At 41.3% G+C, this 27,910-nt stretch overlaps 1 protein-coding gene across 1 annotated transcript; it reads right to left on the reverse strand.

Moving 5' to 3' along the window:
- Positions 1-2,320: 2,320 nt before the first annotated feature.
- GFY (golgi associated olfactory signaling regulator) lies at positions 2,321-25,862 on the reverse strand. The gene is made up of 4 exons (XM_069741386.1): positions 25,587-25,862; positions 15,673-16,148; positions 8,710-8,883; positions 2,321-4,194 (listed from the first exon to the last, which is right to left on the reverse strand). Exons 2-4 carry the CDS (start codon positions 16,142-16,144, stop codon positions 3,989-3,991), a joined length of 852 nt encoding a protein of 283 aa, XP_069597487.1. The 5' UTR covers positions 16,145-16,148; positions 25,587-25,862; the 3' UTR covers positions 2,321-3,988.
- Positions 25,863-27,910: the final 2,048 nt, after the last annotated feature.

Here is a 27,910-nt window from a genome sequence, read left to right on the forward strand (position 1 = left end):
TTGTTTCACGCAAGCACCGCCTTTCACCTGATCGGACTACCTTTTGTTGGGAAACTCTCCACATTGAGTTTATAATCTCTGCAAAGTCGAGCTGGGCCGCTTACTTTTTTTCTTTTTCTCGTCATAATAAAAACAGGTACAATAATCGTAAACAATACAAGTCACAACTGGTGCAGGAGGAGAGAGGACCCTGCCCGCGAGGGCACACAATCTACAAGGGATGGGTGAGGATACAATAGGTGAGGGTAGAGCTGGTCATGCAGCGGTTTGGTCGATCGGTGGTTACTGCAGGTTGTAGGCTTGTCTGAAGAGGTGGGTCTTCAGGTTCTTTTTGAAGGTTTCGATGGTAGGCGAGAGTCTGATGTGTTGTGGTAGAGGGTTCCAGAGTAGGGGTGATACGTGAGAGAAATCTTGTATACGATTGTGGGAAGAGGAGATAAGAGGGGAGTAGAGAAGGAGATCTTGTGAGGATCGGAGGTGGCGTGCAGGAAAGTACCGGGAGACGAGGTCACAGATGTATGGAGGAGACAGGTTGTGGATGGCTTTGTACGTCATGGTTAGGGTTTTGTAGTGGAGTCTCTGGGCAATGGGGAGCCAGTGAAGGGATTGACAGAGGGGAGAAGCTGGGGAATAGCGGGGAGACAGGTGGATTAGTCGGGCAGCTGAGTTTAGAATAGATTGGAGGGGTGCAACAGTGTTAGAGGGGAGGCCACAGAGCAGGAGGTTACAGTAGTCGAGGCGGGAGATGATGAGGGCATGGACTAGGGTTTTTGCAGATTCTTGGTTTAGGAATGTACGGATCCGTTAAATATTTTTGAGTTGAAGGTGGCAGGAAGTGGAAAGGGCTTGGATTTGTGGTTTGAAGGAGAGATCAGTGTCAAGGATTACCCCGAGGCAGCGAGCTTGTGGGACTGGGGAGAGTGGGCAGCCGTTTGTCTCCTCATCTCGGCATGCTTAGCATGTCGATCTCCACAAGGAGAAACGATACTTCTAGGATAACGATCTTTACACCTATGAACTCTCGACCTCGCTGCCCGAATTTATAAATGTGGAAGCTACACACACAGAATGTGACACGCACGTATATGTATAAACATGTAGCACACAAATGTATGCACTGAGCACATACATACACGTAAGTATACAAGGAGCAGATACATGCATACACAAAGCACATACATACAGAGACATGAATACAAAGGCACATACTGTACATACAGACATACCCATACAAATAGACACATGCATGCACAGACAGACACATGAATGTACATATATCCAGGCACATTCATACACATACATACATGCATACACATACATACTCATGCATACATATACACAGTATATTATACAGACACAATAGAATACTTACCAGTCCCCTCTTCTCCAGTTCTTCTAAACTCCCGCACATTGCAGGACCTGTGGTGACATCATGGACATAAGACCAGTCACCTGATCATGATGTCACCAAAGGTCCTAAAGTCACCCAGAGTACAAGACCTGTGGTGACATTATGGTCACATGACTGTGATATCATAGAATATCCTTAATCTGTCTCAGCATTAGAAATTAGTATTAATATTTGCTGTAGATGCTGAGGGCTCCTGGGGAGTGGGGGCACTAGGCAAATACCTAGCTTTCCCACCCCTAATGCTGACCTTGTGGACACGCTATGCAAAGAAGATGGTCTTAAGGGACAAGACAAAGAGTTCACAGTGATGATGTACTATCTGTGGTCCCATGATTTTCATCCAATCGAACATCTGTGGGATGCTCTTCAAATATACCCATGTCCCATTTCAGAACAACTTACCAGATTTAAGAGTAATCGTCATTTTCTTCTCCCGGACTGATTATTCATTCTCAATTCATTGGTAAAGTCTGTCTTCAGTGACAACAGATTTCCTCATTACTGAGACAGGAGATTACAATTGGTGCTATGGAAAACTGTAGACTTTACCAATGAATTGAGAATGAAAAATCAGTCCAGGAGAAGAAAGAAGAGGATTTCTCTGATAAAATATATTTACAAATGTTCTTATTTTCACAAGTACTATTAATTTATGGAGAAAAAAAATTAAAATAATTGTTCCATGTTAATGGATCTGCTGCTAAAGTCTTGTTGCCCGATAGCACAGGTGACCTTCAAAGATCTTGGAGAGTTGATGTTTGGTGGCATAAAGGGAAACCTATAGAAAATGATGTAAATAATGAGTGTAATGAAATTCCCTTACAGACATTGTCCTTCTTACATTCACAAAAAGAATCCCAAGAGCTGCAACCAATGACTCTGACAAGAACAAACACTGAGGAACGAGCCTGAAGAAAGGACGCGGCTTTATTTTTACTTTTTTTTACGAAGCGGTTAACAATCACATTTTGCTTTATGAAACGAGAAACCACAAGATATTTCGTAAAATGCGTCATCATATCAGACGTCAGTTCACCGCATTTTACATCGTATGTACAGAAAAAAGCTACGCGAAAAGTTGTAAAACTCTGCAAACAAATTGCGTGACGTAACTTGTTCTGATTTTCGGTTACAGCCGGTTATGTTCCAGAACTGCCTCGGCAATTCTTTGTAGAACATATTCCTAAAGGTAACGGCCACATAGGACTGAAATGTGTCGGATTGTTGACCCATATTTAAAAGTAGAAAATCTGCTGCTTATTAGAGAATTAGTAATGAGGATGAGATTTTGAGAAATTTTGTGCGACGAAAAACTGCTACAATCATTGACTTCTGGTGCGAATTTGTAATCTTTAGCGGGTCAATTTGTGTTACGGATTTTCCGGCTAAAAGTTGGCTTTGTGAAGAACAGCTCATCACTAAGCTGGAAATATTTACCCTATAGATGAATTATGCAGAACCAAATATTTACAAAATTAATGTTATATCTACATATTTCCAGAGATTATTAAAACAAGCGTTGAACGAATTTATTGGAGTGGAAACAAATTTTTCTCGAATTATTCAAAAATCTGTATTCTCAGAAATATCGATTTTTATGCATTTTCTCCGCACATATTCAGCAAAATTTTGGTCGGCTGGTGGCCATTTTGCTGAACTGTTACGGGCTGGAAAAATCCTTGACTGCAGCAACCTCCGCTGCTCACTGTCTCCCAAACGGTCCTCATTGCCTCTTCTTCAATGTAGACCAATGAGGCAAATACCACCACCATACAACAAAGAAAAAATACAGGTTGACCTGATTGAAAGACAGATTAACTTTCGCAACGTTTCGGCACGAACATGCCTTTCTCACGCTGAATCTGCTGTAATGACGTAATTGTACATCATATGTCATGAATGAGTTAAAGAAAAATAAATTAAAAGCCAATAGTAGCAGAGGGACACCGGTTCTACGCATTTTGAGTCCAGCAGTGACTCAATCATGAGCTGCTGGTCTCAAAACATGTAGACCCGGTGTCCCTATGCTGCTATTAGCTTTTATTTTATTTTTCTTCTAAACTAATTCAAAATAAATATGAGTTTTAATTACACTTTACCAGCGGATATCGGACCCTTCCGACCTTTTACCTTTGCGCCAAAACTGGTTGCTGATGGAAGTTCTGGCCTGAGGTTTCAATGCTCGTCGGTGGTAAGAAGAGGTGCTGACTACCATACAGGGGACAACAAGAAGCAGTTATGGTTGGAGAGGTGAGTGCTACATCTTACATTTATTATGCTCTGGGGTCCTTTCAGACCCCAGAGCTTAATAAAAGACATATAGTTTGCAGAGATGAATTCCCTGCTAAATCCGAGCGATTTAGAAACTCAAAGCTTGTGAAATCTGCTCATCTCTAGTTAAGACAAAGCAAAAAACATCTCGAAATGTGGTAGGTATAAGCCACCTCAATAGGTTTGGACACATGGGTACTCTATTCCAATTATGAGCTTATTGAATCCATTCATTTGACATCAAGAAACCAACTTTCTCATGTTTCATCCTAGACAAATGTAGCTGTAGCTCGGTAGACGGGTCATTCATTGCTTAATGGAGCCCATGTGGATCATCTGATGTAGATAATCGTTGGTTGAAATGCCCTTGGGGGCTTCTACTCTGTAGTCTCCATTAGTTTCATAGGTCTCTGTTTTATGACATTTGTGTTGTGGCGTCGGAGCGGGAGTCAACTCTGTATCTCTGAAGGAGAAGAAGTCAAGATGGTCTACGGGAGTGTCCAGGTGAAGCACTGCCCAGAAAGAACACAAGAGACAAGTTAGTGGGAATTCAGATAAAAACAGAGGTAACCATTATCCAGCAGAATACTTTATTTATGTTATCGGCGTAGCAGATACTAACCTGAGGAAATACTGGATTGTCAGAAAAAGTTGGAATCTAAATATAATTAACCATTTGGCTATGTTCACGTGGAGTTTTTTGAGACATTCATTTAATTTAAGTGGAAACGGATCCAGGAAACTCTCCATTTCGGAGAGTTTTTGATGGAGTTTAGAAAGCTTTTTTTTTCCAATTGTTTTCCTTCTATGGAGTGTGATCCATTAGGTTCCTCTGGGTTTTTTGTATACCAAACATTTGCTTTTTTTATAAATTCTCAGGAAGAAAAATAAAACCCTCTTCATATGATCTGGAAGTGGATTTCCCATGAAAAAATAAAATCACAAGAGTTTTTTTGAAGCGGTAAAAGTACTCCATAAAAGGAAGTCCTCTAAAAACTTCTTGTGAACGGTACTGTGCAAAAGATTTTGGCAGGTGTGGGAAAAATGCCCCAAAATAAGAATACTTTAAAAAATAGAAGAGTTAATTGTTTCTTTTTGTCGATTGACAAAATGCAAAGTGAATGAACAAAAGAGAAATCTAAAATCGATTTGGTGACCAATTTTTGCCTTCAAAAGAGTCAGTTCTTCAGGTAGTTGTACGCAGTTTTTGAAGGATCTTGACAGAGAGGTCGTTCCAAACATCTCGGAGAACTGACCACATATCTTCTGTGGATGTCGCTTGTGCAAATCCTTCTGTCTCATCTGTCCCAGACCGACTGGATGATGTGAGGTCAGGGCTCTGTGGGGGCCGGATCATCACTTCCAGGACTCCTTGTTCTTCTTTACACTGAAGATAGCTCTTAATGACATTGGCTGGATGTTTGGGGTGATTGTGCAAAAGATCTGTGGTTAGATCTCCATGATGTTTGAAAAAACCTACCTGTTGAGTTCCTTCAAAAACTGTGAGCACATGTATCTGGAAGATCTGATGAAAGCAAATGGTGGCCACCAAATATTGATTAATTCACTTTTTGTCATTCATTTTCCATTTTGTTCATCATTGAATGAAAATAAACTATTTAAACTTCTGTTTCTCAAAGCATTTTTACTTTGCTGAATTTTCCCACAACTGTCAAAAAATGTTTGTAGCTTTAAAAAGGTTATCACATTTTGAGATTGTGTTTAGGAGATCTCGCCTCTGTATCCATTATTATCTTCAGCACTTCAACAGTGCTGCAGCCAGTGACTGAGCTCAGTGGCCCTGAGCGGCTTGTACGGTCACCTAAGGTAGCACCACTGAGCTCAGTCACTGGCTGGCTGCAGCGCTATCGCAGTGATGTCAGTGCTTCAGATAATAACAGACCCCCGGGAGCAGTGGCGGAGACTCGGCATTGAACCCGTAGAGGGGGAGTGTTTGGTAGCCGGGGACAGAGATTTTTCTGAAACTAAACAACCCCTTTAAGAGCAAAAAAAGCTCTTTCCAAATGCATTGCTTCTCAACAGGCAATATACACACAATCGTGTACTATAGTAGACACCTCCCGTATATGGCCGCCATGGGGACCGTAGATGGTGACCAACCGTAACTTTGCTCGGTACTGACAACAACCTGTTCATGGCTCATCAGGATTTACGAAATTTGCAAACAAGGGGAGACAAAAGACAAACAAACACCAAGTGCTCCAAGCTCAGGTTTTTGGGGAATATTTGCGTTAACCAGCACCAAAAGAAGACATTACTGAATCACCCTGGCAATACAAATTATTGCATGAGCTTAAAACATTATGTTCAGGTAGTCTTCTTGATTTCAAAGCCGTAAGTGGTCTCCAAGAGTGATAGAAAAATGACAATTTTTATAAAACCACATTCGAGCCAAATTATGGGAAAATAAATGCTAATGTTAGTATTGGTAACAGACACAGGATATGCATATCACCGCAGCTGACGACCGTTCATTATTTTATCTCTTGCTGAAGGAATATCGTTAACCTCTGTTTCGCTGTGTCTCTCCAGCACCGTTAATAGCCACAGCTCATTAAATCCTTAGATGTTAGAAGTTCACCATGGTTGATCTGAGGGGGCTAGAGGCCGGGAGATATCCTGTGTTCATGTATTTGATGCCATCTTTAGAATGATAATAGCAATGGGGAGCCAGTTGTTACTGTGAAATCTCGTTATTTTGGTCTTTCGGTCATTGGATTCGTTTTGTTGCCGTACTAAGCAGATGATGTGCCGTCCACAATTAGTTCATTGGTAGAAATGTTTTGTAGCAGAGTCCTCGGTAATATGCGAAACAACCGAGTTATTCTGAACCAGATTGCAAAACTGGTCCAGGTTCATGAGTTCAATAAAATCCAATGACCACCCAAAATTACTTGTATGTTAGGGATGTGCACACTTAGAAATCCTCTTGTCTTGGTTTTTCGGTAGGGAAAGCAAAATAAAGCCCTTAATAATCTTTAGATGGGTGTCAGCCACACAATTGTTCAACCTATCGTTTGCCCGGCAGCTATCTCGGCCCTGTCCAATACATAGGAAGCGTTTGCTCGGCTCAGGGCTCCCGTGTTCTTGATGAGAGGCACTACCAGACAGTTCTGGAGGAGGCTCATCTCCAGGAGAACAAACAAATTAACAGTCCATCATTGGACATGCCCAATCCTTAACTCCTCATCTGCCCGGATGACCCATACACATTAGACTGTTGGTGAAACCTGCCAATATCAGAATGCTCGGCTGACATCAGTCTAATATATTTGGAGGGCTCAAGCTGCTCTTAGACCCTGGCTGTAGCTTATCTAGCTGCAGGTTGAAAGTAATGGACATTTGATTTCTAGCTACCCAATCCTTATCTCCTGAAAAAATGATCTAATAAGGGAGAGTCAAGTGGCCCTCATACACATTAAACTGTTGGTGAAACTTGATGATATCAGAAGGTTTGGCTGGCGTTAGTGTAATATATTTGGGGGGCTTAAGTTGCTCTCAGACCCTGGTGGTAGCTTATCTAGCTGAGGAACAAAAGTATTGGACATTTGATTTCAAGCTACCCAATCCTTATCTCTTGAAAAATTATCGAATAGGGGAGAGTCAAGAGGCTCCAAACAAGTCAGATGATCTGAAATGCCCCATCAGACAAGAGTGGTGGCCGAGCATGCACCCAACTGCTCCATTCATTGTTAATGGGACTGTAGGACATAAATATAGAGAGCTTGGCTACCTCCTGCAGTTTTCATTCTAACGAGGTATTTATGAGCCTCGTTCTCAGGATTCCAGTGCTTGGACCCCCAATCTGTTAGAAAGTTATCTCCTACTAGACTGTGGCCCGATTCTAACGCATCGGGTATTCTAGAATATGCATGTCCCAGTAGTATATGGACAATGATGATTCCAGAATTCGCGGCAGATTGTGCCCATCGCTGATTGGTCGAGGCGACCTTTATGACATCATCATTGCCATGGCAACCATTATGACATCATCGTTGTTGTGCCCGTTGCTGATTGGTCGAGGCCGCCAGGCCTCGACCAATCAGAGACGCGGGATATCTACGTCCTTTATGACATCATCGTCGCTGTGCTCGTCACTGATTGGTCGAGGCCTGGCAGCCTCAACCAATCAGAGACGCGGGATTTCTACGTCGATGCTGTGCCGGTCTCTGATTGGTCGAGGCCGCCAATCAGAGAGCCGGGATTTCCAGGACAGACAGACAGACAGACAGACAGACAGAAAGACAGACAGACGGAAAAACCCTTAGACAATTATATATATATAGATTCTATGGGTGGGTCAAACGCCATTTAATTGATCTATACATAGGAAAAGAACTTTCAAGGAGGAATTGACCCAAAAATTCATCTGCATTAGGGAAGAGTCAGATTGCCTTATAACACATTGCTCAGACTGGTCGTCGATTCTCCAGACCCAAGCGTGACATCATGTATTTCTATGCAGCCGTCACACTATGGTTGGGTGAGCTGCTGACCAGTCCGAGCATATCGTTGCAATCCCTGTCTGAGTTGTATGACCATCTCACTATTCCTTTATTGCAATGTCAGAGTTCACAACACAACAAATGAGAGTACCAAACATAAAAACTGTGGAAATCAAATACCAAGCAGCAGTTGGTTTATAGCCATGCGTGCAAAGCTATGGACTTATCACAAAGCTCAATCTTCTCTTTCCGAAAGTGCAACTCGATTTTTAGGTCTTCTTCACACTCACTCTAGAGTGTCAGCACAAGTGTCATGTCGACGATGTTGTGCGACGAGTGGAGTCGGCGAGCGTCAATATCGGCATATACATCCCTTACAATATCAGTATGGAATCAGTATGCTTTTGTAGCATGGGATGAAAGCAGAGTAGCCACAGAATAGCCACACAAAGTTGGCTTTGATGGAAATTTCAATTTAGGACCCAAGTGGCGTAAGACAACAGTTGTAACCTCTTATCACTTATAAAACATAAAAAACAACCCAATAATCTATGCACATACCAGGATCCTCAAAACCTTCTCCGTAGAGTCTGTGGTGGGAAAACATTTCCTCTTTGTGCTGTCGAATGTAGATGCAGTAGATCAGAATAAGCAGACATGCAAGTACCCCAGCCATAGCCAAGAACATGGCAAGCAGCTTGTAGCCTCCAAAATATGTCTTCTTCACTTCTGGATCTAGAAAAGAAAGTAATGTCACAATATGTTATGGGTCTGAAAACCAGTTGTCTTGTCACGGCATCTCACCTGACATTAACCCATTTGCCTGACTGAAACTTTGATGTGATATAACAGCAAAAAAAGACATTTGTGATGTCACAGCTGTCTTAACTATTTAAGCCATAACCTTTTTATTTTTACAATTGTTTTTTATTTTTTGACAACGCAGGGTCACACCAGCCTAAATTTGCTGCCATGGTCTGCAGCGTCTTTGGACTTGTGTCCCATCGAGCACATCTGGGACGTTATTGGTCGGTGATTACAAAGGAGCTGCCAGCAGCGGATCTTGATGATTTGCCAAAATGCATTCAGTTGCAGAACCTTCCTTAGACGACCAATAATAATCTCACCGATTGAAGCCAAGGCTGCAAATGCAGAGATCTCTCTGCGTGGTGCTCATAATCCAGACTGAATAAATTGAGATGTTTTGAAAATTCAGTTCCTTTTTATCATTATTTGCAGATCAATAGCCTGTCTATCCATCCTGTCATTGCCATTATTCCACAATTTTTCCTTCTTGATGTTGCAATTTCAATATCGAGGAGTGTATTTAATGGCGTACGCCATTTAGTGGCGTGCACCACTTTAATATTCTTCTTACTAGCTGTGATTTAGTCATTTGATACCAGGGAGTGCAAGGTACAGTACATGGGTATATTTGGATGAAGACTTTTCAAAGTACTGAAGCGCAAGGTCTTTGTAGACCGATAAGACCAGCCCACTGTTTAGAATGAGGCTTCAATAACTCTAGGCGGGTTGTCCTAACACTACAGGGGCATAAAACTGTGTGTTGGATGAAGAACAGAGAATCCAACTTAAATTTCAACATTGACTGTTGTGAATTCTGCTCTTGAGCTCCCTCCGGTGGTGATGAGTGGTAGTGCTGCTGTCTTTGGATCGCAGCATTCATCAGGTGGGTCCACTTATCACAATTTGGTCTGGGCTATTTAGTCTGGCTTGATTCTTTAGTCAGTGCCAGTTGTCCATTGTTTTTGGAGGATTCACATCTCTGACTGGTCTCTCCTGTTTTGCAGTCCATATCTACAAAGATAAGTCCTGGCTTTGTTTTTGCAGTTCACATGCTGTGGGTTTAATAGTTCAGTGCATTTTCTTGTTTTGTCTTGTCCAGCTTTGTCTGTGTAGGATTCCTTCAGCCTTGCTGGAATCTCTGGAGATGCAAATATACCCTCCATGTCTTTAGTCAGATGTGGAGATTTGTATTTTCTGTGGTGGATATTTTCTAGTGTTTTAATACTGACTGCATAGTACTCTGTCCTATTCTTTCTATTTAGCTAGAATGGCCTCCTCTGCTAAATTCTGATTTCAGTCTGCGTATGTCATTTCCCTCTCCTCTCACAGTCAATATTTGTGGGGTGCTGTCCTTCCTTTGGGGATTTTCTCTGAGGCAAGATAGTTTTCCGTTTCTATCTTTAGGGGTATTTAGTCCTCAGGCTGTGTCGAGGTGTCTAGGGAGCGTTAGGTACATCCCACGGCTACATCTAGTTGTGTTGTTAAGTTCAGGGTTTGCGGTCAGTACAGGTACCACCTTCTCCAGAGTACATCTCATGCTGCTCCTAGGCCACCAGATCATAACAATTGACTCTGTGTCCATCTGTGTATGTACAGGAAGGGTCTCCCTTCGCTAGATGTGGAGGATGGGTATAATACAAGTTTATGGTTATCAATTTATGACTGGTATGTTTTGTATATGCCGCACATCTTTTGCTATCTTCTATATATAAATATATTCACTTATATGTGATTTTCAGTATTATTTCAGTCAACTGGATTTAATTTGCCCATTGCGTGTGCAAATCTATTTATTGCGCATCTTCAAAGCCATTATTAACCATGTATAGACCTGAGCTTTGTTGTAATGTTTAGATTCAAGGGCGCTCAGGTCAGAGTGCAGGATAAATGAGAAGGAAATATACAAGAATATGAAAGGGCTTATTTTACGTAATTAATTAGAAAACTAAACTGAAAAAAATATGTACAGTATTGAGAAACCCTTTTTAAGGCTTATGTATTTTGTTCTGTATCAACAGCTAAAAACTTGTAATTGTGATTAAATTAAAAAAAATAATCCAAAACTATCCAGCACATCTTCTTGATTTAAAAAAAAAAAAAAAAAACTTTTTCTTTATTCAAATTCTCTTAAAAACATTTTTAGAGATCAAGACAGAAAGGGATAGCTAGTTCCACATGAGCATGAAAATTTAACTATCTGTCTTGATCTCTAAAAATGTTTTTAAGAGGATTTGAATAAAGAAAAATTAAAAAAAGAAAAATCAAAAAGATGTGCTGGATAATTTTGGATCAATTTTACATGTGGGCCTGATCGCCATTCCTTGCACCTTCGTGGATAACTGCACCTGCTGTGATCAATTTCAAGGGTGAGCTGATAGACTATTTTTTTTATATTGAATAAAAAAAAAATAGGTATATGCAATAAAACGAGGAAAGGAAGAGCAACCATGCTCTTATTTTTAGAAAGATTTCCTTTAGTGGTTGAGCGCAGTTATTGCGGCTAACGATTATTCAAAATATCCCACCGGCAAATATTTTTCTTCTAAATGTAGAAATACGCTTGTACTTACAATTTTGAAATATATGGAAAACTCAATTATTAGAAATGAATGGAACTTTAGAAATTCTAAGTTGCAGACATCACCGAATCCCCCCCCCCCCCCCCACCCATTTTTTTTGCAGCAAATAAAGTTGGACAAATCTGAACACTGGAAAGCTTGTAATTGTACAGAAAATACATATGGGGAGAAGAGAGAGAACCTTGCTGACCATAAGCGCTTACACTCTACAGGAGGGAGAGAGAGGACTCCGCTGACCATGAGGCCGGCGTCACACTAGCGAGTTTTACGGACATATGAGCGCAGAAAATACGTCCAGAAAATACGCATTGCACACAGCTCAATGATTCTCTATGACCCAGCTCCTATCTGCCGTATATTACGCATCCGTAATATACGGTATGTTACGGGCGTAGAAAATCGCAGCATGTTGTGTTTGTCAGTGTATTGCGCAAAAAATACACCAAATAAAGTCTATGGGGGCGAGAAAATTACGGATTACACACGGACCAGTGTGATTTGTGAGAAATACGCAGCGGTGTTCTATAGAAAAGCAGGCAATTCAGCGCGGTGTACAGTAAAATCATACTGACAGAATAGAATAGGTAGAATAAATGTGTACACATAGTATAGGTATATATATATATATATATATATATATATATATATATATATATTTATATATATATATATATATATATATATATGTGTATGTATATACCTATACTATGTCAGTGAGACACACATTATATATATATATATAATTATATTTAATGCAGCGCTAGATAGCAGAAAAGCCGGTAATTCAATTGCCGTCTTTTCTTATCTACTTCACAAACCCGACAGGATGTGAGACATGGTTTACAAACAGTAATCCCTTCTTTTATTACATATTCCTCTTTAGTAATGTAAGAAGTGTCTGTGTGTCAAATTTGGGGTCTCTAGCTATTAAATTAAAGGGTTAAATCCCGGAAAAAAATTGGCGTGGGCTTCCGCGCAATTTTCTCCGCCAGAGTGGGAAAGCCAGTGACTGAGGGCAGATATTAATAGCCTGGAGAGGGTCCACGGTTATTGCCCCCCCCCCCCCGGCTAAAAGTCATCTGCCCCCAGCCACCCCAGAAAAGGCACATCAGGAAGATGCGCTTATTCTGGCACTTGGCCACTCTCTTTCCACTCCCCTGTAGCGGTGGGATATGGGGTAATGAAGGGTTAATGCCACCTTGCTATTGTAAGGTGACATTAAGCCAGATTAATAATGGAGAGGCATCAATTATGACACCTATCCATTATTAATCCAATAGTTCTAAATGTTTGTTAAAACAAACACACAATATTAGAAAGTATTTTAATGAAATAAAGACACAGGGTGTTGTAATATTTTATTATACTCTTAATCCACCTGAAGACCCTTGTCACCTGAAACAAAATTAAAAAAAACAAAACAACAATATTCCATACCTTCCGACGATCAGTCACGTCCCACGTTGTAAATCCACTTGAAGGGGTTAAATCATTTTACACCCAGGAGCCTGCTAATGCAGCTGCCCCTGCCTGTAAAACTTGGTGAATGAATGTGTTATGAACTGGTGGTTTAGGAGCAACATGGGACGAGCTCTGGAGGAGGTGGTACCTGTACTGACCGCAGTTCCTAAGCTCAACACAACACTAGAAGTAGCCGTGGGATGTTCCTGTCACTCCCTAGACACCTCGTCACAGCCTGAGAAATAACTACCCCTAAAGATAGAAACAGGAAAGCTATCTTGCCTCAGAGAAAATCCCCAAAGGATAGATAGCCCCCCACAAATAATGACTGTGAGTGGAGAGGGAAAAGACATACATAGAATGAAACCAGGATGTAGCAAAGGAGGCCAGTCTAGCTAGATAGATAGGACAGGACAGGATACTGTGCGGTCAGTATAAAAACTAGAAAAAATCCACACAGTTTACAAAAATCTCCACACCTGACTAAAGGTGTGGAGGGAAAATCTGCTTCCCAGAGCTTCCAGCTTAACTGAAAAAATCCATACTGACAAGCTGGACAAAAAAACATAGAATGTACAGAACAATTAAGTCCACAACATGTAGACAGAAAAGAGCAAAGCAAGGACTTATCTTTGCTGAACTGGACAGGATATCAGGGAAATCCAAGCAGAGATGTGAATCCAACCAGGAACCATTGACAAGTTGCACTGGCTGAAGGGAAGAGCCAGGCATACAAGCCGAGCAGAAAGACAATCAGTGGAAGCAGCTGCAGACTGCTAAATCCAAGGAGCAGCCATTCCACTTAAAACCACCGGAGGGAGCCCAAGAGCAGAACTCACAAAAGTGCCACTTACAACCACCGGAGGGAGCCCAAGAGCGGAATTCACAACAGAATGGAATGCAGGGGAATGTACTGTAGTTGCCTCGAGTCGCGGTGATGCGCCCTCTGCTGTATGAGCTCATATGAACTCAAGCCTGGGAACTTTGCAGAATATTTTCCCACGCTCAAGTTCATATGAGTTCATCCAGCATAGGGCGCATCACCGTGACTCGAGGTAACTACAGTACATTCCCCTGCATTCCATTCATTCACCAAGTTTTACAGTCAGGAGCACAGCTGCATTAGCAGAGCTCCTGAGTGTAAAATGATTTAACCCCTTAAGATGGATTTACAGCGCGGGACAAGACTAACGACGGAAGGTATGGAATATTGTTGTTTGTTTTTTTTAACTTTGTTTCAGGTGACAAGGGTCTTCAGGTGGATTATGAGTATAATAAAATATTAAAACACCCTATCTTTATTTCATTAAAATACTTTTTAATAATGTGACACTTTTTACATTACTAAAGAGGAATATGTAATAAAAGAAGGGATATGAGATGGTTTACTGTATGTAAACCATGTCTCATATCCTGTCGGGTTTGTGAAGGAGATAGGCAATTGAATTACCGGCTTTTCTGCTTTCTAGCGCGGAATTAAGTATAAATATATAAATATATATGTGTCTCACTGATAGATAGAGATATATATATAGATAGAGATAGATATATATATATATATATATATATATATATATATATATATAGACTTTATATATGTTTTTAAGAATATTTGAGCCGATGGATCCATGATATTTCCATTTTGCAAGCCTGCGAGAAAAAAATCGCCGTACGGAAGCCATGCGGATGCCATACGGATGACACACGGATAAATTTGTGCGTAAAAATCGCATCCTCGCATTGAATACGGAACAGTGTTTGGGAACAATTACTGCGTAATACGGCCGTAAAAAACGGACCGTATTTACTTACGCCTAGTGTGACGCCGGCCTAAGAGATTACACTCTACAAAAGAGAGCGAGGACCCCACTGACCATAAGAGCATACACTCTACAGGAGGGAGAGAGAGGACCCAACTGACCATAAGAGCTTACACTCTACAGGAGGGAGAGAGAGGACCCTGCTGACCATAAGAGCTTACACTCTACAGGAGGGAGAGAGAGGACCCAACTGACCATAAGAGCTTACACTCTACAGGAGAGAGGGGACCCTGCTGACCATAAGAGCTTACACTCTACAAGAGAGAGGACCCCACTGACCATAAGAGGTTACACTCTACAGAAGAGAGGGGACCCCACTGACCATAAGAGGTTATCCTCTACAAGAGAGAGCGAGGACACTCAGTGAATCTGAATATGGAAATCAGTCTGCCATACAAACTGTGCTTCCATGAGAACAGCTGACCTGCTATGGTCTCGGTATGGACCACCACTGTACAAGGTTTGATCATCCATTAGATATCATAGCTGCAGGGCATTATGGGGAAGCCTGAACTGCCATGTAAAAGGAGGTTAGTCCGTTCTCTGATGTGGGAAATGGGACCGGGTAAGGTTTTTTTGTTTGTGAATTGCGAATCAAATTTCAAAGTGTTTAAATTTTCACAAATCCAAAAATTTAGGGAAATTCGACTGCAAGCCTCCATGGATCAATCCCCTCATCTCTATGTACAGTATATATTTTATTTGAATATTTTCTATAAATGAGGATATGACGCCTCCAGGGTTATTAAAAAATGTAAAAATACAAAGAGGAAAAGAAAAAATATTTACACCACTTCTTACCCAACACAACCTGCGCCTTACATTATGACTACAAGTGTAAAATTATGGCTTCTTACCTTTTTTTATATAGCCATCCCCTTGATAAAAGTGACAGATTACATTGTTCGGGAAGTTTAAGAGATGATGCCAAATTTTATAATGCGTTGAATTGGGTAGATTTAACGTTGTCAGGTTTGAGGTAGCGGTGATATTGGTGAACGTATAGACGTATTCATCTTCATCTAGTAAATCTTTGCTGGGGTTACCATTGACTTTGGAATCTGGAGAGATGTTAGACTGATGGAGAAGGACATCTGCAGTGGTGGACTCATTGGCAATGAGGTGGCCGATTTTGGTTGCACCATGGTCAAGCTCAAGTGAAGAATTAGTTCTATCAATAGCAATGGCGTCATTGGCAGTAGAAGCGATGGATAGTCCTGAAGGTGGTAGAATGCTAGATGTAAAACTCCGCACTGTGTAGCAGACTAGGAAGTAGAGACACGAGATGAAATGTGTCCATTTAGAACCCATTGTGTCTTTGTTTTTCATTGTCCTGCAAAAAAAAACAAATATATAGACTAAATCAACTAATTTATACAAAGGACATGGCAAGGCAAAAAACATGTCAAATATCAGAACTGTTGTGAACTTCGGCAGCTGAAGTTAGATGGATGTATATGAGAAACGGATGTGTGAATCTAGCTTTAATTTATAATGTTGGGGGTGGTGTTGAACTTTTTGGGGCACTAACAGTAGTGACTACGTGTAAAGTTTGCCTGAATAGATGCAGTGTGATGCCACCTTAACAATTTGACTTTGCTCCCGAGAGCTGTATGAAATTAACAAGGAGCTGTCCACCTTTGGTGACTTTTTTTTAACTTAATTACATGTTGTAATGGCACAGTATTTCTCATAATTATGTCAGAAGTATTATTTAGTAGGTCAAGAGACACGTGCTGTTGTTCATATGAGCCTGCATGTTGACTCTTGTTGTATCTTGATTTGTTGAAGGCCTGCTGATTACCTAATGTATCAGCCCCTACTATTTATTCTTTTAAGAAACCTTGGAGGACAAAGACATTGAATGCCCGCCGATTACCCACTGTACCAGCCCTGCAGTTTTTTATTCTACAACCTTTGAAGGACAAAATATGCAAATTGCACAGTCAAACAATGAGGGATTATCTTCTCTCACCTTCCTCCAATCCTGTGGAGGAATGCCCTGAACAAGAGCTGCTTCATTGACCATCACTGAACCCTCAAATACATTTGGAGAACCAAGGTTGAGACAATCAGGTCACCTGGTCACATACCTCAATGTACTCTGTCAGCTTCCCAAGATTGCTGTGGATTCCTGCCAAAAGCAGGGTGCAACTTGTTGGGGTAGATGGCCCTGGAAGCCCCTAAGTCACATGTTCTTATTCCCGGGAAGTCAGCGGAAGGGTAAGACTGTCTTTTGCACCATTTTGCGTATTTGCTGGGACTTTATTAAATAGGGTTGACTGTTAGCGATCCAATAAATTACTACCGGTGTGTTACACTCAACCTGTGTTGTCTGAGTAGTATTCTGCCGATGGGGAAGGAGTGTGGGTGTTCAGTGGGATGAGACCTGGTCCGTGCGGTCTTTCTTAAGAGCAATCTCTGACTCTTCTGTCACCACAAATGTATTTGGTGCTTAGAATAATTTTTGCAATTGAGATCATTGAAAATGTTGCCCAATTTGCCTTGTATAGACTCTGTGTTGCATTTTCTATGGCTGGCAACAGAATAAGTAAACTGAGAATTGGTCAGTGAGCTCATTCAGACTGAATAACTGGGAGTAACCATTTCATCTCTCTTTTTAATGAGCTCTGTCATAGAGAAAAATTTAAATCCATAAAGACAACTCCGGAGAGAGAACATATCACCCTCACATTGAACGTATGGGATTAATTAAAAATGGGGAAGTGAGAAAGAGCAGACACTTCAACCTCCATTAAAGTAGGACATCACCTTGAAAGTATGGGATTAATTATAACCAGAAAAGTGATAAAGAGCTGATACTTCAAGCTCCATGGAAGTAGGGACCTCCTGTAATGACAAGTTAATTACAGCCAGAGATCTGCACAGAGAACCAGCCACGAAAGCTTAGGTTTATATATTCAGAGTCGGAGAAGTACATGTCCAAGGCAAGAGCTTCCTCTGTACAAAGACTTTCTTGAACCAGTGGTCAGTGATGAATATTGGGGTTTGCATCGGTCTGATATTTATGGGAGATCTATTTTCAGCATCGCAGTGAAGGGAAGAACACAACGCATTTACGCACATCACTGTAAGGCCAGTCAAACACCTCCTACTTAATATTGGCTGATGGATGATGCTATCCATGTCATGCCTCATCTCTATAGAAAGGTAAAATTGCAATAGGAAACATGACAACAATATCTACCACCTGGGACCTCCAGGGGTGAAGATATAATGAAAGCTAGGAATCTCATAAAATTCTAACAGACAGTCAATCCCACAACTAGTCCCCATGTGAACTCACAAACGGAGGTATTTGGGTGTAACCTTAATGTAATAAAAAGCAGAATTTGGGTTTTTGTATTTTGTCAGTCCTGGAAGGTACAGCTGTCGTAAGTGTGTCAGAGGCTGCAGACTGTTGCACTGCATCTGTCTGCAGAAGGTCTCAGCAGTTTGCTTTGCAGACTAGTTGCCACCTCCTCCGGCTCTGATGGTGTCACCTGGATCTGGGTGTGTATAACTCTCAACTTCCTGTTGGGTGTTGCGGGTGATATTTCCATTTGCATTACCCTGTGACAGGAGTTGTAGCAATCGGCTATTATACTCTTTGGAGTTTGGAGGACGTTGGTGTTTCTCTCCGAGTCTACTCAAGCTAAGTGTTCCCCTTGTTTCACGTATCTATCCCAGTTGTCTTTAGCGGCAATGGGGATTGACTAGTGCTCATCTTGTCCTTCCCAGTGCAGGGCTTATCGCCAGGGTCAGGCAGGGATTAGGTAGCCTGCTCGGCGATAGGTGCAGAACCAATATAGGGTGACAGGGTGACATTAGATCTGTCTAAGGGTCTCCACCCCCCCCCCTTCCCTAGTTTTTTGTTTACTTTCCCTTATCCCTTCGTGTTGCACTTAGCCTTTCCTACACGTTGCATAACAACAACTTGCTGTGGGTTCTGCCTGTTTTGTTAAGGAGTACCTCCTTCCGCTAAACTCTGAGCCATTTCCATGACATCAGATTTATTAATTTATCTTTTGTTATCTCTTTTATTGCATTTTATTGTAAATACCATATTGTTTTGTTCCCATTTTGTATTATCTTTACTTTTTTTTTTTTTTTTATAAACTCTGCCTACCTTCCCATATTAAATATATAAAATTTAATAGCTCTGTTCCTCTTATTCTGTAAACCGCACCCCTGAAGTCATATGTTAATGCTACCTGTAACAGGTGTCCAATTGGTCTGTATAAACAATGGTGGCAGCTAGTAGTTCTTTTTATTATTGTGGAGTTAGCAGTGACCGCACAGGGTATATGTATTGTATATATATACTCCATGAGTTGGAATCGGAGGTGTTTATACAGTACTAGATGGTGGCCCGATTCTAATGCATCGGGTATTCTAGAATATGCATGTCCACATAGTGTATTGCACAGCCCACGTAGTATATTGCTCAGCCAAGTAGTATATTGCCCAGACACATACAGTGGGGCAAAAAAGTATTTAGTCAGTCAGCAATAGTGCAAGTTCCACCACTTAAAAAGATGAGAGGCGTCTGTAATTTACATCATAGGTAGACCTCAACTATGGGAGACAAACTGAGAAAAAAAAATCCAGAAAATCACATTGTCTGTTTTTTTAACATTTTATTTGCATATTATGGTGGAAAATAAGTATTTGGTCAGAAACAAAATTTCATCTCAATACTTTGTAATATATCCTTTGTTGGCAATGACAGAGGTCAAACGTTTTCTGTAAGTCTTCACAAGGTTGCCACACACTGTTGTTGGTATGTTGGCCCATTCCTCCATTCAGATCTCCTCTAGAGCAGTGATGTTTTTGGCTTTTCTCTTGGCAACACGTACTTTCAACTCCCTCCAAAGGTTTTCTATAGGGTTGAGATCTGGAGACTGGCTAGGCCACTCCAGGACCTTGAAATGCTTCTTACGAAGCCACTCCTTTGTTGCCCTGGTGGTGTGCTTTGGATCATTGTCATGTTGAAAGACCCAGCCACATTTCATCTTCAATGCCCTTGCTGATGGAAGGAGGTTTGCACTCAAAATCTCACGATACATGGCCCCGTTCATTCTTTCATGTACCCGGATCAGTCGTCCTGGCCCCTTTGCAGAGAAACAGCCCCAAAGCATGATGTTTCCACCACCATGCTTTACAGTAGGTATGGTGTTTGATGGATGCAACTCAGTATTCTTTTTCCTCCAAACACGACAAGTTGTGTTTCTACCAAACAGTTCCAGTTTGGTTTCATCAGACCATAGGACATTCTCCCAAAACTCCTCTGGATCATCCAAATGCTCTCTAGCAAACTTCAGACGGGCCCGGACATGTACTGGCTTAAGCAGTGGGACACGTCTGGCACTGCAGGATCTGAGTCCATGGTGGCGTAGTGTGTTACTTATGGTAGGCCTTGTTACATTGGTCCCAGCTTTCTGCAGTTCATTCACTAGGTCCCCCCGCGTGGTTCTGGGATTTTTGCTCACCGTTCTTGTGATCATTCTGACCCCACGGGGTGGGATTTTGCGTGGAGCCCCAGATCGAGGGAGATTATCAGTGGTCTTGTATGTCTTCCATTTTCTAATTATTCCTCCCACTGTTGATTTCTTCACTCCAAGCTGGTTGGCTATTGCAGATTCAGTCTTCCCAGCCTGGTGCAGGGCTACAATTTTGTTTCTGGTGTCCTTTGACAGCTCTTTGGTCTTCACCATAGTGGAGTTTGGAGTCAGACTGTTTGAGGGTGTGCACAGGTGTCTTTTTATACTGATAACAAGTTTAAACAGGTGCCATTACTACAGGTAATGAGTGGAGGAAAGAGGAGACTCTTAAAGAAGAAGTTACAGGTCTGTGAGAGCCAGAAATCTTGATTGTTTGTTTCTGACCAAATACTTATTTTCCACCATAATATGCAAAAAAAATGATAAAAAAACAGACAATGTGATTTTCTGGATTTTTTTTTTCTCAGTTTGTCTCCCATAGTTGAGGTCTACCTATGATGTAAATTACAGACGCCTCTCATCTTTTTAAGTGGTGGAACTTGCACTATTGCTGACTGACTAAATACTTTTTTGCCCCACTGTAGTATATTGTCCAGCCACGTAGTATATTGCCCAGTTACGTAGTAATTGCCCAGTGACGTAGTATACAGCACAGAGCCACGTAGTATATTGCCCAGCCACGTAGTATATTGTCCAGCCACGTAGTATATTGCCCAGTGACGTAGTATACAGCACAGAGCCACATAGTAAATTGCACAGCGACGTAGTATATTGCCCAGTGGCATAGTATATTGCCCAGTGACGTAGTATACAGCACAGAGCCACATAGTATACAGCACAGAGCCACATAGTATACAGCACAGAGCCACGTAGTATATAGCCCAGCCACGTAGTATATTACCCAGCCACGTATGTCACAGGTTAAAAAATAAAAAATAAACATACTCACCTAACGATCCGAGGGCCCTTTGTAGTTCTAACATACTCACCATTCTGGTCGCTGCTCCTCAGTGTCCTGTCTCTCCGCTTCCTGGGATCCAACGGCGCTGTGCCAATGGGCGCACAGCTGCCACCATCTTGCGTTCCCAGGATGCATTGCAAAAGTACCCAGATGACTTAGCAGTCTCACGAGACCGCTAGGTCTTCTGGGTAATTTCGCAATGCATCGCTCGGAAAGGAAGATGGCGGCAGGCGCGAGCGCCTCAGCGGACAAAGGAGGGCGAGTATAGCAGGTTTTTTGCTTTTTTACTATTTTTAACATTACTTTTTTTTACTATTGATGCCGCATAGGCAGCATCAATAGTAAAAAGTTGGGGACACACAGGGTTAATACCGGCGGTAACGAAGTGCTTTACCCGCGGCATAACGCGGTCCGTTACCGCCGGCATTAACCCTTTGTTAGCGGTGACTGGAGGGGAGTATGGTTAAGTAAAAAGGGCAGCACACTGAAGCGCCAAAACATGCAAACTTGAAAACACGAAATTTGAACTGCATTACTGCACTAGAAATATGAAAAATGAGAGCTTTTAGCGCATAAAAATGGCCATATTTATGTGTACCTCGTAGCCACTTTACGGCATCTCTCTTATACGAGGTCCTACGCTTGACCTACCTCACCGAGAATAAACGTCTCCATCTGAATGGGTACATGTGAAACCTCTTCTTGGACTCAAATTCTCTCTTTCTGTGGAGGGGTATTGGACCTACTATAATTAAAACACCTGAAGCTAGGAGGCAGGGAGTGCACGATCAGAAGGCTAGAGAATACATTTCAAAAACCTGACCTGCACATCCAAACATAGACTGAGTGTGAACAGGTGCTGAACCCAGAGTCGCCAACTCGTATATAGTAAAGTAAATAGGGCAGCACACTGCAGCGCCAAAACATGCAAACTTGAAAACACGAAATTTGAACTGCATTACTGCACTAGAAATATGAAAAATGAGAGCTTTTAGCGCATAAAAATGGCCATATTTATGTGTACCTCGTAGCCACTTTACGGCATCTCTCTTACATTTCACATGTACCCATTCAGATGGAGACGTTTATTCTCAGTGAGGTAGGTCAAGCGTAGGACCTCGTATAAGAGAGATGCCGTAAAGTGGCTACGAGGTACACATAAATATGGCCATTTTTATGCGCTAAAAGCTCTCATTTTTCATATTTCTAGTGCAGTAATGCAGTTCAAATTTCGTGTTTTCAAGTTTGCATGTTTTGGCGCTGCAGTGTGCTGCCCTTTTTACTTAACTATATACGAGTTGGCGACTCTGGGTTCAGCACCTGTTCACACTCAGTCTATATTTGGATGTGCAGGTCAGGTTTTTGAAATGGAGGGGAGTATGGAGCGGAGCGCCGGGGACACTGCGGGGAGTATGGTGCTGAGCGCCGGCCACTGACTGCGGGGAGGAAGGAGCGGCCATTTTCTTCCGGACTGTGCCCGTCGCTGATTGGTCGTGGCTGTTTTGCGGCGACCAATCAGCGACTTGGATTTCCATGATAGACAGAGGCGACTACCAATGAATATCCGTGACAGACAGACAGAAGGAAGGTCAGACGGAAGTGACCCTTAGACAACTATGTATATAGATTCTCACTGCAAGTTCCCCCATAAGCGACGTATGAATGGAAGAAGCCGCGGCCTCGTCCATCACTCATCAGTCAATTGTGTAATTGTCCTGACGATCGCAGGCAGCGGAGGTGCGTCTCCCTGACAAGCTGATGTCAGTATTTCAGAAAAACTGAATAATGAGATCTAGTAGGGGCTCTCTCAAAAAAATGGCCGGTAAACTATAAATTGTATTAATCGCAGCAGCAAATGTGAAGACAGAATTAAAGATTAGCGCCTCTTAAAGGGATTGTTCACATTTGGGGGCGATTGGTTTTTTTTAGACTTAGAAATTATTTTTGTCTTCTAAATTATGTTTTTCCTCTAAACCCCATGTGTTACACTATCTAACGCAGGCTGTAGAGCGAGTAAACTGAAAATCTGTCAGTGAGCTCTTTGAGTGTCCGACAGGAACATTTCTAACTTTGATTTATCTCTTTCTGAGCTTTTATGACCACATTCAAAGTTGGATGAGAAAGAAAATAGCCTCAAAGCCAAACGGTGCAACATTTTTAATGAACCTGATTGCAAAAATGATTTTTTTTTGAATTTAAGTAAAAATAAAAATTGTACCCAAGGGTGGACAACCCCTTGTAAGAAATGCATTATCAAGCTCCACGTCTGGGAATTAACGAGTTAAGTAGCAGGTTTAGTGTTTCCCTCCAAATGAGAGTTAATAAATCTTAAAGCGGATTCAATCTACCAGGAATTAAAGCGACAGCTGTTCCATCTCCCCTGACAGTTCGCTTGTTGTTCATGGCTTGTTTTCTCCTAGGCCTTCTCGATGACTTAGAAAAGCTCTTGTTTTGTACCATTTGTGCCGTCAACAGATACATTACATACACAGCAATTACTGATAATGCTTTACTAATAGGTGTCAGATAGTTTTATGCCAACTGCGCCTGTAAAAAAACTTTAAGATCATGGGCGGGTAACTAGATCAAATTACTTCATTGGTTATGCCCTGCAGATAACTAGGGGATTAACACTTAAAATACAACTTGTTCATAAAGATAAAAAGGTTTTCTAAACAAAAAAATCCAAGATTTTTTTTTTTTTAAAAAAACCTCAACTCCAGGCCAATTTTTGTCGAGTTCCAGAAACGCAAAGAGTGATGTTAACCTAAGGTCAAGCCAAAGAGGTTGCTCCAGGCTGGATCCCATGGTTAGATTTTGCCCATCAGAATGGTTTGGTGTATACTAGATCTGACACTACCCTATAAACAAGTGATATTACACCAAGGAGATGGTCACACCGAGCCATAGCAAGGTCTCCATTAATTTAGGGCAAAGGTTTAATCCTCTCATCTAAATACCCTGATCAAGGTAAAAAAAAAAAAAAAAAAGGCTTATTGCTTCCATTCCTAGGACCTGGGGAACATGCCCTTGTTGCTTCCTCCCATTTCTGACTTTATTTCTTTGATTACTAAGTATCAGACTAAATAAATAAATAAGGATTTACTAGACTGATGTTATGCAGCAAAAATTGATCAAACTAAAGTCAGAAACGTCACCTAAGAAGAACCTGAAACCAGTTCAAAATTAGCCAGTTTTGCTTTTATTTTTTATTCCCATTGCTCCCCTGAGTATTCTTGGAGCTCTCTATTTGGTTCTACTTTTTGTGGTCTTGACAAGGGGGCGTGGTTCACTGTGTCATAATGCTGAGCAGCCTAAAGACACGCCCCAGAGGATCCTATAAAACACACCTCCTTACTAAAAACCGTAAAAAATAGCACAAAATAAAAAGGTTCATATCTCTGGAACCATATGAAGGATTTAAAAAAAAAAAAACCTCAAACCCCAAATACTTAGGAGAGGAGTGGAAATAAAATAAAGAACAGAAGCTTGTATTTTTGATCGAATGACAGGTCCTCTTTAAATGAAAGTTAAAATAGAAGCGTTGTTTTAATCATGGAGTTCCCCTTTGTAGAATATATATATATATATATATATATATATATATATATATATATATATATATATATATAGTCACCTGCTGCAGAATGAGCTAACTGCTAATCCGTCCGTGAGATTAGTCATACAGGAGAGTTTATAGCTCTTTTAGGTGTCTTTTTCTGGGCACCGCTTAGCTGATTGATAAAGAAGGGGTGCTTCAAAGCTGAATGTGATGTAAAAGCCAAACCGTTCATAATTATTAATGCAACCAAATTGTAAAAATAATTGTTGGACCCCCAAATGATAAAATTAGGATAAGACTGATAACACCTATATTTTTTATAAAGAAAGCATCTGAAGGTAAGTGTGGTCTCCTTTCTGGGGCTCAGACGAGAGTATTTTATGGCGAGTACACAGTTTGCAATAGCCATACTCAACCTGGGTCTCCCGACCTGAACATACAGCCTCAGACACATATGAGGCCATGAGCTTAGATCTGGAGACCTCTGGTCGTCTGGGCATTGTGGTCTATATTTGTGCCGTCTGAGCCCAGCTTCATTGCGTTTCCAACCCACGGACCTTCTTGAAGTGGCAGGTCATTCAGCCACAAAAAAAGTGATCTCCATATTAGAAATGACAAGCGGGAACCCAGTTATAGATCTTCTATTTTGACCTACAAGTTACAACGATGACTTTACGGTAGGTGCATCCTTGCTAACTGGTACAACGCTAGAGGCAAGAAAATTTAGAAAGCCATCATCCTTACCTAGTTTTCGTCACAGGTCTTGTCTGTTTGCTTCCAGTTCTTATGACTAATGTAAGAGCTGAGCCAACGTGCAGGTTCTTTCACCTCTCACACCTCCCAAAGTTCCTTCTTCTGCAGAAAAGAATGTGAATCTGACACTCCCAACCTACAGGAACCTGTTGTGGATACCAACATCCTGGATTCATTGTCCCATGAGCATGGAGCAGAGAGGCAGACAGTACCTGCTGTGCGGAGAATTACAGCTGCCGTCTGCTGCGTTATCCTACCTGGTACCTCAAGGCTTCTTATTCATTTATTCTAAACATGGACCAATAAGGGAGTCTGTCCACCTCGAAACAAGAGTCTAACTAATCATACCGTGTTATCGCAGACTTAGCCCCTATAAAACTCATACCTGCAGATTAGATTTTACTACTTTAGTTGAACAGAAAAGTTATTACCAGTAATGGGATTTTTCAGGACCTTTGGAGAGAGGGGATCCACTCTTCAAGGACAAGAGACCTACAGGAAAAAAGGGCGGCTCCTCTCCAACCCATCTTTTGGATTACAGAGCACGAGAAGGCCTCCAAATGGTGATGGACAAACAGCATTAAACACCAACACTACGTGTTATCCTTAAGCACTTAGTGACCCCCACACCAGAAATGAACTAGTGTTCACCCATACAAGTAATGGGAGGGAATATAAGGGTGCCGTCATGGGTTCTGAAAAATCCCATTACCGATAAGTAATTACGTCTTTTTTGCCCACCCATAACAGCAGCAAGGAGAGAATTAACATTCAAGGAAGGACCACAGCCTGCAGAACCCTTCTCCCAGAGGTGAGATCAGAAGGGGAGGTCAAATCCAGTCTACAGTGTCTATAAAAGCAGGAACACATGGGCTACTTGCACAGTGAATAAGTCTGTATGATCATGTTCACACACCACCAAGAAACTTGAAGACACAAAAGAGAATAGTAAAACCAAAAACACTCAGTTTGAAAAAATGTTGCAGTAATCCGCAAGTGCTAGTAAAAGATGTAAAAAAACAGGGTATTTGGTTGATACGTTTTTTGCAAAAAATGTATACTAAGCTGCTCTACCAATCTTCACGGTATACCTTTATCAGAGCAGTCCTAACTAATGTATGCAATCCCTATCTGATGTATTTAAAAACCTGATCATCTGTATATAACCTGTGTGAACAGGGTTCAGAGAGGAAAAATCCATGTGTGCATACAGGGTAGAACAGCTTTTGTGCAGATAGCCCAAGAGGAGTGGTGGAACTCCCCAGTCTTGTAGACACAAGAGAACAATTATGGAAACAGGAATCTGCACAAAAGCTGTTCTACCCTGTATGCACACATGGATTTTTCCTCTCTGAACCCTGTTCACACAGGTTATATACAGATGATCAGGTTTTTAAATACATCAGATAGGGATTGCATACATTAGTTAGGACTGCTCTGATAAGGGTATACCGTGAAGATTGGTAGAGCAGCTTAGTATACATTTTTTGCAAAAAACGTATCAACCAAATACCCTGTTTTTTTACATCTTTTACTAGCACTTGCGGATTACTGCAACATTTTTTCAAACTGAGTGTTTTTGGTTTTACTATTCTCTTTTGTGTCTTCAAGTTTCTTGGTGGTGTGTGAACATGATCATACAGACTTGTTCACTGTGCAAGTAGCCCATGTGTTCCTGTTTCCATAATTGTTCTCTTGTGTCTACAAGACTGGGGAGTTCCACCACTCCTCTTGGGCTATCTGCACAAAAGCTGTTCTACCCTGTATGCACACATGGATTTTTCCTCTCTGAACCCTGTTCACACAGGTTATATACAGATGATCAGGTTTTTAAATACATCAGATAGGGATTGCATACATTAGTTAGGACTGCTCTGATAAGGGTATACCGTGAAGATTGGTAGAGCAGCTTAGTATACATTTTTTGCAAAAAACGTATCAACCAAATACCCTGTTTTTTACATCTTTTACTAGCACTTGCGGATTACTGCAACATTTTTTCAAACTGAGTGTTTTTGGTTTTACTATTCTCTTTTGTGTCTTCAAGTGTCTATAAAAGGTAGAGGACCTTACATATCTGATCAATGGTCACATCCTCTTTCTCCCCCCAGGTGGTTGCAATGGATCTTGTGGAGAGAGCCCTTCTGGAATAACACTACCACTTATTGAATAGACGAATATGAGGGCATCTCTAATCCATTTAGCTAGCGTACATTTTGATGCTTTAAGTCCTTTCTTAGTTTCCTGAAAGGAGACAAACAACGATTGACCTCCTCCAGGACTCCGTAACCGATAAGTAATTTAATCAGACAACT

The sequence above is a fragment of the Ranitomeya imitator genome, chromosome 10 (assembly GCF_032444005.1).
Source record: "Ranitomeya imitator isolate aRanImi1 chromosome 10, aRanImi1.pri, whole genome shotgun sequence".
NCBI lineage: Eukaryota > Metazoa > Chordata > Amphibia > Anura > Dendrobatidae > Ranitomeya > Ranitomeya imitator.

What these genes read in the sequence shown, in the direction of transcription:
- GFY (XM_069741386.1), bottom strand. Translation starts at nt 16,144, where the DNA reads ATGAAAAACAAAGACACAATGGGTTCTAAATGGACACATTTCATCTCG. An exon ending in GGATGGCTATATAAAAAAAG is followed by an intron (nt 8,884 to 15,672) that starts GTAAGAAGCCAT and finishes TTTCTTTTCTAG; the next exon opens with ATCCAGAAGTGAAGAAGACA. An exon ending in AGAAGGTTTTGAGGATCCTG is followed by an intron (nt 4,195 to 8,709) that starts GTATGTGCATAG and finishes CTTTCTGGGCAG; the next exon opens with TGCTTCACCTGGACACTCCC.